Source organism: Sceloporus undulatus, chromosome 1 (genome assembly GCF_019175285.1).
Source record: "Sceloporus undulatus isolate JIND9_A2432 ecotype Alabama chromosome 1, SceUnd_v1.1, whole genome shotgun sequence".
NCBI lineage: Eukaryota > Metazoa > Chordata > Lepidosauria > Squamata > Phrynosomatidae > Sceloporus > Sceloporus undulatus.
The window spans coordinates 352,876,663-352,896,017 of record NC_056522.1 but is presented as its reverse complement, the minus strand read 5'-3'; the positions used below and the strand labels follow the sequence as shown (position 1 = coordinate 352,896,017).

Here is a 19,355-nt window from a genome sequence, read left to right as displayed (position 1 = left end):
AAGTCTTAGTCATCTTCTGATTTCTTCACTGCGATCTCCATTCTGATTAATAACTGAGCCAAGGCTTCATCATCTTCTTTAAAATTATGGAAATCATCTCTTGTCAAACAATCAAATGTTTGTAGCATCAAAGGTGGAAAATCCTTAACCAGAAATGGGCTGAGAGCCTCAGGGCATATACAGTGTGCCCTTGCCATACGTGGGGATCAGTTCCAGACCCCTCTGCATAAGGCAAATCGTGCATATGCTCGAGCCCCATTGAAAATCACAGGGCTCATGCATGGCCCGTGCACCATTATTCTACCATCACATGACATACAGTGTAAGCTGAAAGCCACGTAAAAGGCACCCACATATGACGTGGGTGCACTGTACAGAACATTTTCCTGCACAAATGAATGTTTGCTGCCTCCTCACTTCCAACAAAGATGCCAAAACCCCTTTTGAAGGTGCTTCCATTTATAGGGATCTGCTAGTCAGGCATAAACTGACTCTGGAATGCACAACTTTGGAATTGCCACTGGTCCCTGCTCTGTCTATACAAAGGTTGTGAAGAAACACAGATTTTAAACTGAGATTGTTAAACTATCGTTTTGTTCTTAATGTTATTAGAGGACTGAAATCATCTGGAGAGGCCCTTCTCTCTGTCCCACCACCTTTCAGGCACATATAATGGGAACAAGGGAGAAGGCCTTCTCAGTGGCTGCTCCCAGACTTTGAAAGAGAGGATGGCCATCAGACGTTTAAAACTGATAAGGGTTGGGTTTTTAAATGCTGTGCAAGTCAGATCAAGGGTTACATGTAGTTTTAAATACATTTTAATATATTAATGTGCAATTGTTTTAATTTTTTACATTGCTTAATAGTTTCTTTAAACTATATATTTATACTTTGTAAATGCTTTGTATTGTTTTTAAATTTTACTGTTTTAATAATAATAAATCATCATGCCTAGTTTTAATTATTTTCTGGATTGTCTATGTGGTGCTCTGTCTGGGCTAAAAAAAGGTGATATAGAAATACTACACATAAATGCATATCAGGAAAAGCTCACCAGCTAGATTTCTGCACAAGAGTAGCACTAGAGAAAGCAGTTGGCAGTCCTAAGTCCAATGCATCCACAACCATCCATTGCATTTGAAATACAAATCTGATGCAATCTGTAAATAGCTATGATCATGACTGTTCACTCCATGACAGGTTCACCATAAGACAGAAATGACCTGAAGGCACACAACAATAACAACAAACTACAAATAATATAGTGGGTCTGCCATATTGGCAGGCTAGCTATCTGCTGATTGGTGCTCCCACAGATCGCCCGCCTCATATTAAACAGTGATGGCACATGCATGCAGCCATGCCAACATGAGCATGTACACATTGCCACCCATTGACTAATATGGGGTTGAGCTCCCTTGTTTATTCCCATCCACATTGGGGGTGGGGTGGGTGCAGAACCGAACCCCTGCACATGGGAAAGGTGCACAGTTTTTTAAAACAACAATTAAAAACATACAATAAAAATGATACAGATCAGTTTTTTTAAAATAAAAAAGGTACTACAGTAAAAACAGTTTAGCATCCTCTTTAAAAGTCCCTTTATTTTAAAATGTGGGACTCAGTAGATGTGAAATAATGACAAATACAGAAAACATTTATCCCTCTAGTTCTCCTATTGATTTCTTAACCTGCTCTCTTCTCTTACATATTCCATACTCCAAAGGCAGTGAAGAGGCTGCCTCAATGGCAGATTTCTGAATCTTGAAAGGGGGGCTAATGGTTATTTCCATATTTTATTAAGATTGTTTTGTTCATCTGTCTTTTTCTGCCAGGAACCGAACAGAGCGCCCATGACATTTTTTGCCTTCAATACCAAAAAACTTGGGTGGCCTATGGTACTACGTACAGTGTGCCCTGATTTTAGGAGAGAGTGTGGCAACCATTTATTGCTCTGCTTCTGGTAACAAAATATCTTGGAACATCTGAAAAAAGTATAGAAGTGGCAACACTTACCCAGTTGCTCATCTGTGTGAACAGTCTGGTCTATAAAGGATTTGAGTTCCATGCTTTGGATTAAGTAGCTCTTCAGCTGTGTCATCATTAAGCGAATCTCTTGGAGCATTTCAGTGCTGGAGCTCTGCTTGGCCATCATCTCCAGACTGTACACTTTATAGTCCTGCACCAGGTTGCCAAAGTATGAGTCCTTATCTTGAGCCAGCTCCACAATCTTCTTCTGGAGCTTTCTGTCAGCAGACAGGAAAGCTGTAAAGACATTACTCAGACTGACCATGGACAGGCGATGCCTGGCCCTGCCCAAAATCATGGAGCGGGTCTTCTTTACAGAAGGGCTGGTCACTGACTCCAGCTCATCCTCAGTGCTACTGGTAGAATAGGAATCAGGCTCAGAAGAAGGGGTTGGAAGGCCTACATTGCTTACGGGGCAATGCAGTGAGTCACGAGAACCTTCACAGTCTGATATGCTGACAAGCTTAAGGCCTAAATTTGATTCCCTTTTTACGTCAGAGCACTTTTTTTCTTTTGGCTGTGTACTTTCATCTGGACTGAACACTTCTAGCTCTTCAGTGCCCATGTGCTTTGAATATCCACAGCTGGCAGATGATGGATGTCGAGAAAACCTCTTCTTTCTTGGGGGTGGGACAGGAGGCCCTGTTGACTTCTCTGAGGGCTTCCTCAGCAGATCAGTTGGCTTCTCCTTGGCCTCATTACCAAGCTTCGTTTCCAGACCTTCTGAGGAGGTCTCCTCCATCCCCTTTTCCAGCACCTCTGTTTTTTTCTGTGCCTTGGAGATCTTTGACACAGTTCTCATTTCTACCACTCTGTTTTGCTGCTTGTTCCCTTCCTGGTTTTGCAACTTGCCCAGATTTATCAAAGCAGCTTGTCCCTGAAGCCCTTTCGCTTGAGCATCTCCTTGGTGGAACGGAAGGAGGAAAACACTTATTGGGAATGGCAGATGAAGAAGGGTCATGAGGAAAGAAGGACTCTCGCCCATCCTTCTCTTTGATAACCTCAGTTTTCATCTCCTTTTGGTTTTTTCCCAAGATCCTGAAGGTGGTCCTCTTCAGAGGTGGTCATGGGAGGTTTATCAGGCTTCTTCAGAGCATGTAGAGATGGTGGTGGAGCTGGTGGTGGTGGAGGTGGAGGGGGTCGGCGGCTTGGAGACTTCTTTTGTGGTCTTGTCAGTATATCACTACTAAAAGAAGGACTCTCCCTGCAGCTCTCTAGGGGAGTAACATTGAGAGGAAACCAAGGGTTTCTCTCCTCTATAAAAATAGGATTTACAAACCACAGCCTGTCATTTCCTATTGACAGCTCAATTTCACATGAACAATTGTTTGTGCTGCTTGCAAAACATTGGCTGGCATTTTTTACTTTTTTTTCCTGGGCTGTGGCGAAAGGAGGACCTTTCACAGGATGAGGAAACCTTCCACCTCGTCTTTGATTTAAAGAAGAGCCCCAGAAACCTGTACAAAAATACATAGATAATTAAAGGAATGTGAAAGCATAAGAAAGGAAAAAGCTGCCATGTCTTAAGTACAGAAGAAAAAAGAATTGCAGAACATTTCTTGAGAATTTGCATATTATTTTGTATCAGCTGAACACACAACATTGCTTTAGAACTGACAAAATCTAATAGAAGATTCATATAAAATTCACAAGAAATATTACCACCCTATCACACTCTGACAAGGGTGTCTAGGCACCAGAATATTTTGCTTAAGGCAAGATGAAAATTGACAACTCTCCTTTGATTTAGAAAATACTGGCAATATTTAGCTGATTCCATCTTGTTTAGTTACTGAATATCTGCAACTATCCTTTTACACAGTTGCTTTGATTTCCCTCATCATTTTTGTAATTTGAAAATGTTGACTGTGTGTTTTAAAGCTTAATGTAAACTGTCTTGAAAATCCTAGAGAAAGATGTGTAGAAAAGTGCAGCATGCACAACTGGCAGGGAACTGTCAAATTAAGAATCTGTAAGTCACTCTGAGAGACTTTGCGAATAAACAGCTGGATAGAAATACTATTATTAAATAAATAAATACTATTACTATGCTATAAATATTTTTATTAAACAGATAAAATAAAATAAATACACTGCATACACTGCTGTGGTTGTTGTTGTTACATGTGCCATATAAATATTAATGATGATTGTGCTAATCTTTGACAGCCCTTTTAAATCATCCAAAGATCTAAAGAGTCAGTGGTGAGTCTGAGAGAGCCAGAGTGATATGAGGTCTGTATGCACAGGCCAAAAGGCCCCTGCTTGCCCCAGGCTCATGTCCAGTGGTGTCCCTAGGGTTGGTGTCACCTGGTGTGGGGGGCAGCAGGCGGGCAGATTGTTGTGGCCTCCAGAGGGCCATCTGAGTTCCAGCAGGTCTGCAGTTGCACCAGACCCCACATGGATGTCACTATCCTCCCAGCAGCCTCTGCTGCCAGAGGGGACAGAGCTACAGAACCTTACCACACAGGGCCTCCATGGAATGGGATGAGAATGGAATGGAGGGGGCTGGGAACAAGTGGGGAATGAATGGGGGATACATTTTACTGCACCCAGAAGTCCCTCACTTGTTCCATTCCCTTCCCTTTCATTTCCAATCCATCCCAGCGGAGGCGATTTTTGAGAACTGTTCAGAATAGTTCTCAAAAATCGCCTCCTCTGGGACGGATTGGGAACGGAAGGGAAGGGAACGGAACAAGTGAGGGACTTCTGTGTGCAGTAAAATGCCTCCCCCACTCATTACATTCCCTTCCTGGTTCCTTTTGGACCATTCTTGACCCATGCCAGGAGCCCTGTGAGGTAAAGTCCACAGTTTCAAGAGGGCTGTTTGGGCTCTGGCATGGCTGCTGGGCAAGGGATGCAATGTCCTTTTTCACTCACCCAGCAGCCATACCACTTCCACCAGGTGTACTTCCCCCTCAGATGTACACCCCCCTCTGGGGTATCACCTGGTGTGGGCCACCCCCTGCACTCCCCAGTGATGCCACTGCTTGCATCATCCTACATGGACAATGCAAGCTATTAGCCCTGGGTCAGGATCATCCTGTCCAGATGCCAATCCACCAGTTCCATACTGATCCCTGCCCAAAGGGTCCTTAGCACAGGTCTGATAGGCTGTTTGCTGTGGAGGAACCTGAAAACTATGTGGTGATAGCTGGCACACTGCATGGCCTCACATGCTCCACGCCTGCCTCTGCCATCACATCTTCACAGAAGACCCCCATCACAGCCTGTGACATCGGATGGGGGTGCCTGGCTATGTGGGTGCCCATTTCCACCCTTATGGGCTGCAACAGGGGTCTTCTGTGAAGATGCAATGGCAGAAGCAGATACAGAGAGCATGGCAACAGCTGGTCCATGGTGCAGTGGCAGATGGGCATGTAAACACCCACTCCATGCCACACCAGCCTGGGGACTATCTTGGGTCAGAAGCTAGGGCAGAATAGCATGGGCTTGGCCTGTGCTATCCTGCCCATTTGTTTAAGGCTATGGTTTGGCAGGGACCAATTAATCCTCTGTCCCACCACTTTTCATCTGCTTTTAAAATGTCCTGGTTTCTCTTTCCTCTCCAACTTTCCTTCTTTGACCTCAGGCTTATTTCCATTGTTGCAAATGGAGTTCAAAGTCTACCACTTTGATTTCAGTGGAGGAAAGGCAAGATATAAATGTAACCAATTAATAGTGTAACTTTGCACCAGATATGTATACATGCAAGAAATATGTTTCAGCTGAGAACTGAACGGTCCTGTGTTAAGCACATCACAAAATGTACCCAATAAATAACTGACCTCAATCATCAAGACATTACAAACTGCAACGAATGTGCTGTCTAGGTGGAAATATCACATTTTCCAAAGGACAAAATATTGTACTCTTTAGTGCACATGAAAAATAATATTCAAGGCATTTTCACTGCCAAGTTTTTCTCCTGCTTAACAGAACTCACAGTCTTCTAAGATGAAAATATGGGAAGTGTTTATAAGAGACAAAAATTTCTCTGTAGGTTTGGTCTACTTTGCACCCTAGTTTCAAGGATGATTTCTTTAAACATTGGTTCCCATTTTGTGCATCTTGTCTCCTAAAAGAAGAGATGTCCATACATCTATCTGCTCTTAAAAGAGAAAATGTAAGTGAAACTTTCTTGTCATATTTGGAATTAATGTGTGGATAATTGGTTAACATGTTGTTGTTGTTGTTGACTACCTTCAAGCTGACTTTGACACATGGTGACCCTATGAATGAGAAAGTTTGACCTGCTCAGCTCTTGCAGATTCATGGTTGTTGCTTCTCTGATTGAACCTATCCAACTGGAATGTGGTCTTGTTCTTTTCCTATTGCCCTCAACTTTACTAAGCATTATAGACTTTTCTATAGAATCCTTTCTTTTCATGATATAGGCAAAATATGACAACCTCAGTTTAGTCATTTTTGCTTCTAGGGAGAGTTGCAAGTTAATTTTATTCCTAGTAGGTGTTTTATTTATTTATTTATTTTAGATGTTATCTTTCCACAAATAATAACAATAACATATTATGCAAGATGGCTAACAGTAAAACAAACACAGGCTAAAAACCAATTAAAATGTAAAACATAAAATGTTATACATAAAACAGAGATTCAGAAATTAGAAATTATCCATGAATGGTGCTTTAATAAAAGAAACAAAATTTGTCTTTAGGGCCGTGTGTATAGGCTTTGGAAGAATCACTACAAAACGGGGAATTCCTCTTCCTAAAACAATGCATGATTCTGGAGGAAGTGGAAACTGTCAACAAAAAAGCATTATAGATTATGAAATCTTTCCTTTTGGAAAAGGAAACTTTGGTCATCTACCTGCGACTTCCTCCTCTTTCAGTTGATTAGGCATTGCAATGTAAAACATCTTTCAAGGTGTTTTTTTTTTAATGTTTTAAAGAAAAATGGGAAGGCCAATGTTGACATAGCTGGGAAACAGACCTGGCTGAAACCTGGAGGGATGGAGGTTGTGCCAAGAATTGTAAACCAATTCTTCCCATTAGCTATGTTATATGGGGATGATAGAAGTTGTAGGTTCAGCACATCCAGAGATCACCAAGATGGGCAAGAGAGTTGGGTTTATTTATTCATTTTCCATGTTTCTCTCAGTATAGGACTCAAGGCAGCTCACAACCTCTATTGTAGACAAGACTGAGACAGATGGCTGGACTATATAACCTGACAGAAGGCAGCTTCCTATATGACTGCGAGAGAATTTCCAAGTGTTCAAAAACCACTGTATAAGTTATTCCAGGAATCTTGACAACCGTCTTCTTGTTGTTATGTGCCTTCAAGACTACTCCAACATATAGTGATCCTATTATAGGGTTTTCCTGGCAAAGTTTATTTAGAGGTTTGTCAATGCTCTCCTCTTCGGCTGAAAGGATGAAGGTCAGCCGGTGGGCTTCCACAACTGTGGGAGGATTTGAAATATAGTTTCCCCAGAGTCCTAGTCCAAGACTCATGCTGGCTATCCTGGATAGGTCTTACGAACCTCATTTGTTGTTGCTGTTGTTATGTGCCTTCAAGTCGATTCCAACTTATAGTGACCCTAGCAATTGCAATAGCAATAGCATTTACATCCACATCCACTTCATAGTGAACTCTCTAAGCAGTTTACAATGTGTCAGCCAATTGCCCCCCAACAAGCTGGGTATTCATTTTACTGACCTACAAAAGGATGGAAGGTTGCATCAACCTGGAGCCCTCTGAGATCGAACTCACAATCTTGTGGCTGCAGTACTGGCATTTAACCACTGACTGAAGGCAGTCAACAACAACATGTTAACCGACTTTTCACATATTAATTCCAAATATAACACCAAAGTTTCACTTACATTTTCTCATTCCAGAGTAGATAGATGTATGTACATCTCTTTTAAAGGAGAGAATAGATACACAAAATGGGAACCAATTTTTAAAGAAAACCAGCACTGATGGAAACCCACTGGGTGACCTTGGGCAAGTCACACACTCTCAGCCTCAAAGGCAAAGGCAATCCCCCTCTGAACAAATCTTGCCAAGAAAACCCTGTGACAGGTTCCATCTCAGGGTTGCCATAAATTGGAAACAACTTGAAGGCACACAACAACCACAAGACAACCGAGCTAAAGAAATAGAACTCCCAGTATCTAAAATCTAGACTTCTCTAGCTGTTGATGATATGGTCTGTCATTCAACACAAGCCTGAACTCTAACACAAACTAGCAAAGGCACAGATATAATGACTATTTGTACATCAAAGAGGACAAAAAGAGGATTGCATCTGTACATAAACTGCATGGGCTAATTAATTAATATGCATTTAAAATGACTGATATGCTTTAAACAGAATTACAAGATAAATTAATTTTAGTGGGAGACAGGGGGAGACTGTGAGCAGGTAACCCATGGACCTGCTCAGTTTACTGTCCAGATACTGGCAGCTAATAGGCAACTTCAAGGCCTCTGATCCCTCTTTTTATGGTTTGTCACCTTTAAATCAGATTTTAACTTGACAGCTCTTCAGTGGTAATTTTATATAAAGGACTCTTCTCTGACAATCCTTCAACAAGGTCTATGAAGTAGGAGATACAGCCACCCTAATTCTTGTTGGCCTGTGGATATTCCTTTTTAACACAACTAAAGTGACCTTAACATGTTCCAGAGACAAGAAGGAATATATCTATGCACAGAGAAAGCAATACTAACAAGTCATTCACAACCCTCTTCTTTAAGTAAGAACTGACATTACCATGGATCTTTCAAATGAGCTTGCCAGCACAACTTACCGATCCCCAGGCTAGAGATGATTTCCAAGTCTGTGAAACTATTGGCTTCCAATATTGCTTGTGGTAGTCTCAGAGTGAAGGGAAGCAAATCTCTAGGAAAGTCAGGAGCATGGTGGAGAGAAGAAGCAAATACAATTGAATGTGTTTGGGCAGATAAGAGCTTTCTGGATAGTTTTACATCATTTTCCTTTTTCTTTTAAATTCTGCACTTAAGAGAAACACTTGTTTTTCATTCTAAGCCATTTAGAGAATTTCTGTTTTGGGGTCAGCAGATGAATATCTCTTTAGTCCCCATGTCTGACTCATGTCAATAAAATGCATACATACAATCATACTGGACAGGCCCTTATGCATAGCAGGCATAGCAGTCACATCAGAGAGCAGATGCTGAGGGATTGGGAAACAAAGGTGAAGTATTGGGCAGGGACATCTGTGAAATGTCTCTAGGTGCAATCGGGAGCAGTATGGGTGGAGGCAAGCATTCTGACCCGTATCTTCAGCAGCAAAGAAGTTACTCCAGCCTACATACATGTCTGTATGAGCATTCATACATGAAAGCCCTATTCAGCTGTTCAGATTGTTTGCAAGGAGAGGGAGCATGCTTCCTCTGCTTCCCCTCATCCAGCTTTTCCTGAAAGGGAGGCTCTTCTCTATCTGCAAAGACTAGTCTCTGGGATATAGCAGAGCCCAGAAAGGTTATCTTTTTGGACAACACCTTCCAGAATTACTCCATTCACCATGGCCACAGTTGTAGTCCAAAACGTTGAGTTGTATTCCAAAAAGATGAGTTTTCTCAGCTTAGCCAGAATGTCTCTTTGCTTTCTACTCCACCAACTGCATCTGAGGAAGTATACTTTAGTCTACGAAAGCTCATGCTGCCACCTTTTTTCTTTCAGTAGTCTCAAAGGTGCTGCAAGATCTCTCTACATATCTTTTCATGTGTAGTGATGCATGCAGTGATGGAGGAAGCAGGGTAAAGTGTACCTCTCATCCACTCACAATTAGTAATGCACAGCTGCATGAACTGGAGGTTTATACCATATCTTTAATATTTTAATATCAAGATTAATCTGAATAAATGGGTGGAATGATACTCAGAACAAGAAGGTGTCCACTCATTCAAGCAGCCATTTAAATGACAGTAAGTATTTTCTAAACCTAGTGTGCTTAGCAAGGTTGTTGTGAGATGCAGCCAAATCAATCCCAAATTTGCCAATATGCTCCTGGAAAAAAATATGGGAGGCAAATAAATAGAAGCCTCATTGATTCATTTCAATTTCAGTTAGGTTTCAACAGACCTCAGTGCTAGAATATACTTTCAAAGCACTGTAATAATCAAAACTAGGGTTGCCAGGCCTCAGGGCTTGGACCTTCTCCTCCAATCCTTGGAAGTCAGTGAGAGAAATCTCAAGGCAAGGGCATTGTCTTGAAAAGTTTGCATGTATGTATATTTTTTCTTCATTTATCAGACTTGGCCTTTTTTATTTGAATGGCATACTGTGGTAGATTCTTAGGAGAACATGCTGTCCCTTGTAACACCATACTTGCTGTCACAGTATCAGCTATGGCGGATATTTAGGAGAACATACAAGGGCTGTCCCTTGTAACATAATCTTTGCAACATCAGCAGGACCTGGCCCTAGGACATCAGGAGTGAGTTGTCATCCCTACATTTTAGGTTTGGGGATAGAAACTTCAGGGCCTGACAACCCTTTTCATCAGCACCACAATTTCCATGAAATGCCAGGGCATTCCAGAGGTGGTGCCACACTCAAAATGGCAATGTGAAGTGCCCCCATCTTCAGACTATATGGCACTGGTGCTGTGAAGCCAATGACTACAAACATTGGGTTTTGGTCAGGAGGCCTGGGTTCAAATATCTACTAGTACATTAACTTGGACCAGTCACTGTCTTTCAACCCAATCTACCTTACAAGGCTGCTGTGACAATGCACTTGGGTGGTGGAGGGCACTGCATACATTGGTCCAAGTTGTGAGAAAAGCAGGGGGGATCCGAGAAGATCTCTAACCATGTGCAGAGTGTCTCTCTTGCAAGTTTGGAAGGTAAAAGTGGAGGCCTTTCTAATATTTGCAGTAATCCATGGTCAGGCGTGTCAAAATGTCTTAGACTATGTATTATTGTGAGTCTGAGAAGGCTAGAATAGTTGGCTGGTGGCCTTGGACAGGGAAAAAACTACAGAATAATAAACCCTTTATCTTTTAAGTATCTGAAGATCCTACAGCCTTTTGAGAACTCAGGTCTCAAAGGTCTGAAAAGCCTTATGAGGAATGACTTAGGGAGTCAGAACTTGGGGGAGAGAAGACTGAGAGGTGACATGATAGCCATATTTAAATATTTGAAAGGAAGTCTTGTACAAAATGGAGCCAGCCTGTTTTCTGCAGCTCCACAGACTAGAACATGAATGAATGGATTCAAACTACAAGAAAAAAGATTCCACCTAAACATTAGGAAGAACATCTTGATTGTAAGAATGGCTCGACAGTGGAATAGACTGCCTCAGCAGTGAATAGATCTACTTTGGTCTATTGGACATCTTTCAGGACTGCTTCAGTTGTGCATTCCTGCTTGTCAGAGGTTGGACTACATGACTCTTGCAGATCTTCCCAACTCTAGTCAACCTTTGCCAACGAAGTCAATAATGGTGGGAGCTGTAGTCTGAAATGTCAAGACAGCTACCACTGTTGGGAACACTGACCGAGACTGAACTCTAGGATGTGAAACACTCAAATATAAACACACATTCTCTCTGTCTCTCTTTCTTTCAGGATGGTGCCATACATTTTGGGATAGTGGCCAAGATCAGCCACAAACAGAAGTCTAGTGTTTCTGCCACTCTTCCTAAAAATATTTTCGGAGTATTGATCACAGGTCATTGCTGGACCTCCCCCCCTCCACTGCTTATAAACACACACACACACACACACACACACACACACTCTCTCTCTCTCTCTCTCTCTCTCTCTCACACACACACACAATCTAAAAATAATTAGTAGTAATTAGTAATAATTTGTTCTAGCAAATCCACACGTGAAAAAGGAAACACCAAGCACCACTGAACACCTTCCAACTGTGACATGCTATGATTATAGCACCACAGCCATGTATACATATGGATATCTTTTCAAGCAATTAAAGGAACCAGGCATATATGACTGTTGCAAAGGGCTACACACAGCCAAAATATTCTGAGAGCCAGTGATGTAACATTCCCAAGCCAATTCTATTTCTTGGAACAGGCCAGTTTATATATCACTTATGTCTATAGTTTCTCTACGCTGCAAGTTTTTGTTGAATTTTTCACATGACTGACACAACTCTGACACAACTGTTGAGCAAACTGCCTGACTTCACAGATCCCAGAAAGTCTAACAGATGAACTCACTATGACCGTCTCCACTGGCCCCTAGACAGCTATGTTAACCCCAAATGTGCACACTGTGCTTTCTAAAGAAAAATTTTCTTGTTCAAAGGCAATTTTATTTACCACAAATTTCTGCAAGGATGGTGCAAATACTTGCAGTAGATGCTAAATTATTTATAGAATTTACTAGCCTTGCATTTAAGCTTCAGACTAGCAATCCTAAGTGGCAAGAAATTCCATGATGGGGTCTAAGTTGGCCAGCAGAGAAGGAATTGAGTTCTCTGTCCTTCCTGAGAGCCCAATTTAGAAAAGAAGTGGCCTGCTCCAGGAATGATAAAGCTCTTTTTTTCTCCACTGCCCATCTCCAGCAGGTTAGTAAAATAGTTTCCTGCAGGCTAGTAGCTTGTTGATGTAGTTGCAAAGTTGCCTGATGCCATTACAATGGGCCCTTGATATCTCCTGAGGATTGGTTCCAGGATCCCCAGTGGATATCAAAATTTGTGGATGCTCAAGTCCTATTAAATACAATGGCATAGTAAAATGGTGTCTCTCATATAAAATGGCAAAATTCAAGCTTGCTTTAGGAATTTATTTTATTTTTAATACATATTTTCAACCATGTATGTTTGAATTCATAGATTAAAGAATCTGTGGATACGGAGGGCTGACTGTATAAGACCAACAGACAGCAACATAAACTGAACTTACCTACTGACACAGTAGAATGCAATCAGTTTGAAGATGTCTTCAAACACAAGGAGGGATCCTTCCAGGTACAATACTGATGAAAAACAAGAAAAGTATTCAGAGATTATTGTCACTAAATGAGAAACAATAAAGGATACATTCATTCTGGGATGGTCACTGGAGGGCAGAAATGTGGTATATACGGGAATCTCTTCCAAAAGTCATTTCCAAGGTCTGTCTCAGAATGAAGATTCTTTTTTGCAAAGACTTTTTAGTTCCACCCAAATTCCCTTTCCTTCTTTTCTTCTGTCCAGATGGATTTTTAAAACAGGGTCAGCATTGGGAGTATGGTGAAGGAGAACTGGAGAAACACGGATTTTTGGTGCAGGGTTGTAGCATTGGATCTTTAGTAAACAATGTAGTAAATCTTGAGATGGGATTCTGTTGTAACCAATTATACTGTAGCAATATGTGCAATAAGCAAGGTAAACAGCATCTGCCTTCAGAATCCCTTACTAAGCATGGATGAACAGTAAAATGGAGAAAAAAGGGGAGGCCAGATAAACCTGATCCAGCATATAAAATCAACAACAACAACAACAACAACAACACATAGTGCTATAACTTTGGTCACCACAATGGAAATGCTAAGAAAAGTTGGGGCAGCAGAAAAAGAAAGTAATCCTTTGTGAAGTCTGGCAGGCATCCATCCGTTTTTTGTGGGTTTTCCCTGGTTAAATTTTGGAAGAAGCCTTCGGCCTTTGGCTGTTCTCAAAAAGCTTCAAATAGGTTCTTTCCCCCTTATGTAAGGTTTATCTGACCCGGATATTTCATTATAGATTTAGTTTTGAATAAAACATTTACTGAAACATTTACTCTTCTTTTTTGTGGTGCAAGAACCAATCCCTATTCTAGCTGGTGTTGTTAAAGAAGTAATGCCTGGGAACATATTTTCTTTCTTAACTAGTATATCTGCATTTTTAAAAAGTGTTTTTAAAACGGACAAAATGCAAATGTTTGTTGTGTATTTTAAAGTCAGGGAATAGAAGATCAGCTTTTTAAAGCACACTTCACTATGCACAGTTGAATACTGAAGCCCAAAGTCATTTTGCATTCCCCAGGCCCAGAATGCAAATGTAAAACCTACGCTGGCTAGAATGTATATTTGATTTTAAAATAATTGTCTTCCACTTTCTAACTTACGGTAACAACATTCACAGATGGGCACTGAAGTGCAATAGGAGCTGGAAAGTGTTTTCAGCTTTGTATGGGAAAAGTATTCTTCACAGCTGATTATGAGCTTGAGTAATCTGGATGTACTGTGCTAGAAATGGTGCTTTTTGTGATCAGGTATTGACTATACACAACAGGGTCAGCAGACTGGCAGTCTCTCACTGTTCTTTATTGTTTAACTACAGGAAGGAGTGTTGGTTTTTTTTTAGTGTTTCTTGAATAGCAACTTAATTAATAATAGGAAATTATTAGTTCACATAGGTTTGTCTCTGTGTCCTGTTGAGTGAATTGTGTATAGTCAGGCTGATCAAAATGGAAGGCTTTCAGTATTGTGAAGGCCCATTAGACTTTGCTTTGATGGGTTGTTAAACAGAGGAATTCTTTCATTCAGACCATAAAGCCCCCCATTATAGCACATGAGGAAATGTATTCCAAAGGCCAGAATCCTGTTGATATCTTATGCATGCACAAGTTCTCCTATGGAAGTAGTTGGACCTTTTAGTCCAATGTCCACATTCATTTCAAAGTTGCTGAACTAGGATTGCACATGCAACATCATTGTGCATGCAGAGACACATGTGCTTGAGATGGCACACACTGTTGTGCAATTTGTTGCATTTCTGAGTGTGCATTCAGTTGCCTAATACTGCCAATCAACACATGAGTTGCATAGCACAACCAAAATATACCTCCATGTGCTGTATATAGATTTAGAAAATTATCACATGAGAAAAGAAAGATGAAACGGAGCAGGAGAGTAGTGGCTTTCTCCATGTCTTTCCACATGACATCATAGCACTTCTATTGTGTTCCTGAGGGAAACAGTTATAAAAGCATGACTTCTTCTGCTGGAAAATTTCATTTGACAAAAGGAACGCTTTTACGACCATCTCCTTTGGGAAGAGGACAAAAGTGCAATGATTGCATGCAAAGAGACAGAGACAGAGAGAGCTCCTACTGTCCTGCTCCATTTTTGCTTTGTTTTCTTGTGTGATAAGGCTCTTATACTAAACAACTTACATAGCTCTTACACTTAATGTAGACTCTTGAACACTATTTAGCTGTCCAGTAGGGGAACCTAAGATTACTCTCTACAGCCTCATGAGAACAAACATGCCTCTTAATAACTAGGGAACACTACTCTCATTTAGCTCTTTATCTGGTGTACTACATACAACTAATCTCCATTTCTGAACATCCCCTTTTTCTAGGAGCTATAGTCCTTAAGAGAGCCAGCATGGCAAAGTGATTTGAGTTTTGGGCCAGGACTCTGGAGGCCAGGGATCAAATCCCCACTGGGCCATGGAAACACATTGAGTGATCTTGGGCAAATCACACTCTCGCAGCTTCAGATGAAAGCAAAGGCAAATCCTCTCTGAATACATCTTGCTAAAAATAAAAACATCAACTACCATGCAATAAGTTCACCTAAGAGTCACCATAAGTCAGAAACTACTTAAGGCACACCACCATCACCACTGTCCTAAAAAGTAACTTCTGTGAATTCTGATAAAATATATGGCTCCCTCAGACCCAGCTGGGTCCTCACGATAGCACTCTTACTCCTGTTGCCACCTCCAAGTAAAGTCACCCTTGAGCACCCATCAGTAGGAACAGATTGCATTTAGACAGTGCCCCCTTGAATTCTGTTGCATTCTCCACATTTCTTAAAAAAAAGTCCAAAGCAGTTACAGCAGGCTATGATTCAAACTGAAATTACAACAGTAGGACAGGACTTTTTTAAAAAATCAATCCTTTCCTCTAGCCCATTTGTCTGACTTGAATCCTTCTTGGTCTGAGGCTATTTTGGCTCTATTGAGTATTAAACATATGATGAAAGGTTGAAAGAGCTGTGAAGAGAAGACTGAGGGGGTGACATGACTGCAGTCTTTAAATACCTCAAGGGCTGTCACAGAGAAGAGGAGGTTTGATGTTGCAGGAGAGGAAGTTATAGGAGAGGAGATTTCAATTGAACATGAGAAAGAACTTCTTGAATTGAGAGTGGTTCAGTAGTGGAACTAATTGTCTAGAGAGGTGGTGTGGTCTCCTTCTCTGGATATCTGCAAAACAAGACTGGACAGCTACCTGCTGACAATGGCATTACTAGGGGTGCAGACCACTGCAGAAGATGGGTGATACCTGGTTGGGCCCTCCAACCCCAGTACCATCATGAGAGGGGGAGCACACTCCTTCCCATGCCATCTCATTGTTCTCATGGGGAGAATGATGGGGTGGCTCTGAGGGAGGCCAAGCGTGCTTCCCCCTGTACTGTCCCATCCTTCTCCACATGAGGAAAATGATAGGGTGGCCCTAATAGAGATCAAGCACACACACACCCTCCAGTGCCATTCTGTTCTGTCCTTCTCCTCATGAGGAAAACAATAGGGCAACCCCAAGGAAGCCCAAGCATGCCACCCTGGAAGCCCTGGACTAGGATACATCAAGAGTGGCGACGCCACTGTTTGCTGGTGATGGTTTAACTGGAGATCTTGCACGAAGCAGAGGTTTGGACTCAGTGGTCCATGGGGCCCTTTCTAACTCTATGATCCCAACAATCCCAACCATAGCTCATCTTTGTTCTTCCCCACCCCATTTAAAGAGTAGGCTTCTTCAAGCCTTTAAAATGTATTGGACAACAATTCCCATCATCTCCAGGGAGCACTGGACACTATGCTCGAGAGGGTAATGAGACACCAAGTTAGGCAAAACTGGATGGTCATCCGAAAAGAATCATATTACTTTTACTTTCCTAATAAATATTGCGTGAATTCTAACACACGCACACACACACACATCTCCACCCAAACATGCACCCACAAATCAAAGTAAGGTAATTTGTTCCAAAGAAAACAGAACAGAAAGAAGGAAATTGTGCTTCTTTGCCAGAGGCAGGCTTTTTCAGGAAGTTCTCCCTTAGAGGAAGAGATTAAACTTTAAGACGGAAATTCTTTATGCTTGCAGGCTGTCTCAGTAACTGCTTTGAATTGTTTTTCAAATTAACCAAGGCAGAGTTGCCATGAACAATGACATTTGCAGAGCAGTATGGAAAACCCCAAGTATACCTTGATTCAGAAGCTAACTCTCCTCAGGATGTAGAAATACCCAGGCCCAGAATATTAAGCTTGTCTCCCACACCCACACAAGAGCAGAATCTTGCATTTTGTGGGTGTGGATTCACTGCTTTCTCCCATATTTACATTTTTCTAACCTAAGGTTCCTTCCCTCTCAAATGTGAACTAACCCACAAATTTTAGTTATGGATTTCCAGACACCTGCAAGCAAATTTAGCATTTTTTATTATGCTGTTAAATCAGAAATGCAAATTGTGCATTAAAGTCTTGAAACATGTTAAAAATACAACTGTAAAGTGGGAGGAGGTAGGTGTTCAAGTACCGAATCAAAGAAAGGCATCTCCTGGGTTTCTGTAGTGCACATTCTAACATGTCACTGGTGAAAACTAGGACATGTCTGGCCAAGCAACATGACAGCATGGTCAAAATGACAAAAGTTATTAATGAGGATGAACACAAAACCTAGGAGGGACTGCAACAGTTTGCTTTTGCCTGAGTCTACATGGAAGAGCAAGATTTAGGATTGCCATCCCTGGGGACCTCCAAAACGGGGGAAATGTAGGACAAGGTTTTAAAATGTAGGACTTTTTTTGTTTTGTTTCCTGGCCAGGAAATTTTTTTTAAAAAAGGTCCTACATTTTTAAACCTTGTCCAAGACCTCGCTGGGGACTGGAAGACAGCGTCTCCCAAGCCCCAGCCAGGCCTGGGAGGACTCCGCGATCACGGAGCCCCATCCAGGGCCTGGCTGGGGCTTGGGCAGGCAGTGTCCTCCAAGCCCCAGCCAGGCCTGGGAGGACTCCGCGATCTGTGGAGCCACAGGGCCTGCTGGGGCGTGGAGGCAGTGTCCTCCAAGCCACAGCCGGCCTGGGAGTACTCCACGTCGCGGAGCCCATCCAGGGCCTGGCTGGGGCTTGGAGGAAGCGTCCTCCAAGCCCCAGCCAGGCCTGGGAGGTACTCCGCGATCGCGAGGACCCCATCCAGGGCTCGCGGGGGGGGGGCAATCCCCAGGGGAACCCCCTGCCTCCCCGCGCGCCCGCGCCACCTTCCCCCACTCCTCTCCTCCTCCCTGCACGGAGGAGATGCGGTCTCCTTCCACCTTCGCCTCCTCCTCCGCGCGGCCGGGGGAGAGGGGGGGAGGAGGCGGGTGACGCCGGGCATGCGGGGAGGCCCACCGCCTCCACCATTCATTCCTGCGCCAGGCAGGCCTCGCTGCCCCCTCTTCCTCCCCCCTCCCCGAGTGGAGGAGGAGGGCAGCGAGGCCTGCCAGGGGTGCAGCAACCCAGGCTGCAACCGGGGGCTCCGGTTTTGGGGCTGCACCCGTGCCGGGAGGGCCCGGGGCCCCCCAAAATCGGAAGTTCCGGTTGCAGCCGGGGTTATGCAAGCCTAGCAAGATTCCACCTCCTATTCTTCCTCACTGCTGAGTTAACTGAGTGGAAACCACTTTTTCACTTTGACTAATTTGGAGCAACTGAAACATGCAGGGGTAGCCGGTCTGGCCCATTAACAAATACAAACAAAAACCCATCAGTGATACTTTATTGGCCACCAAAATGCACAGTACACTTGTGCAAGCTTTCAAAGCCCATGGGCTTTTTCATCAGGCACAATGTTACAAACGAAACAGAAGGGAGAAAAAACAATTGGAGAGTTATCAGATGCCTGCCATGTTGTTTTCAGTCATTAGTAAAGATGTTGAAGCTTATTGCAACATATGTTTCCCCATTATGAGACAGGAAGGGGACTCTCAAGGGCTGTGCACAACCGGGAAAAAAAATGGATTTTATCGCACAGCAATTGTCCTCAAATGGCCCTGTTCCATCCCGGTGCCAACCATCCCCATTCAGTGCGGAGGAGCGTTAAATGTTCGGGTTGGAAGTTTTCCTTGACCGAGCAAAATGTGCCCCTCAAGCACGCAATGGGGATGGCTTGGTGCCACAGAAGGAACGGGGCCATTTTGAGGACAATTTGCTGTGCGATAAAATCCATTTTTTTCCTGGTGGCACACAGTCCCAAGAATCCCCTTCCCGTTCCCATAATGGGGAAAATAATGTGTGCAATAAGGTCCGTTATGCTGGGGAGGATAACATCTTCCTTCTGGCCATGCGGCAATAGGGAGATTTTCAAAGTTCAGGAAATTTAAAGTCCATTTACATCTCAACAGGGGC

At 42.7% G+C, this 19,355-nt stretch overlaps 1 protein-coding gene across 1 annotated transcript in view; it reads right to left on the bottom strand.

Moving 5' to 3' along the window:
- The window catches only part of RIN3 (Ras and Rab interactor 3), a 126,948-nt gene that overhangs the window by 36,421 nt on the left and 71,172 nt on the right, over positions 1 to 19,355 (bottom strand). The window contains 4 exon segments of the mRNA XM_042446149.1: positions 2,017 to 3,034; positions 3,037 to 3,485; positions 8,814 to 8,905; positions 12,908 to 12,980. Of these exon segments, the coding sequence (XP_042302083.1) occupies positions 2,017 to 3,034; positions 3,037 to 3,485; positions 8,814 to 8,905; positions 12,908 to 12,980 (1,632 nt within the window).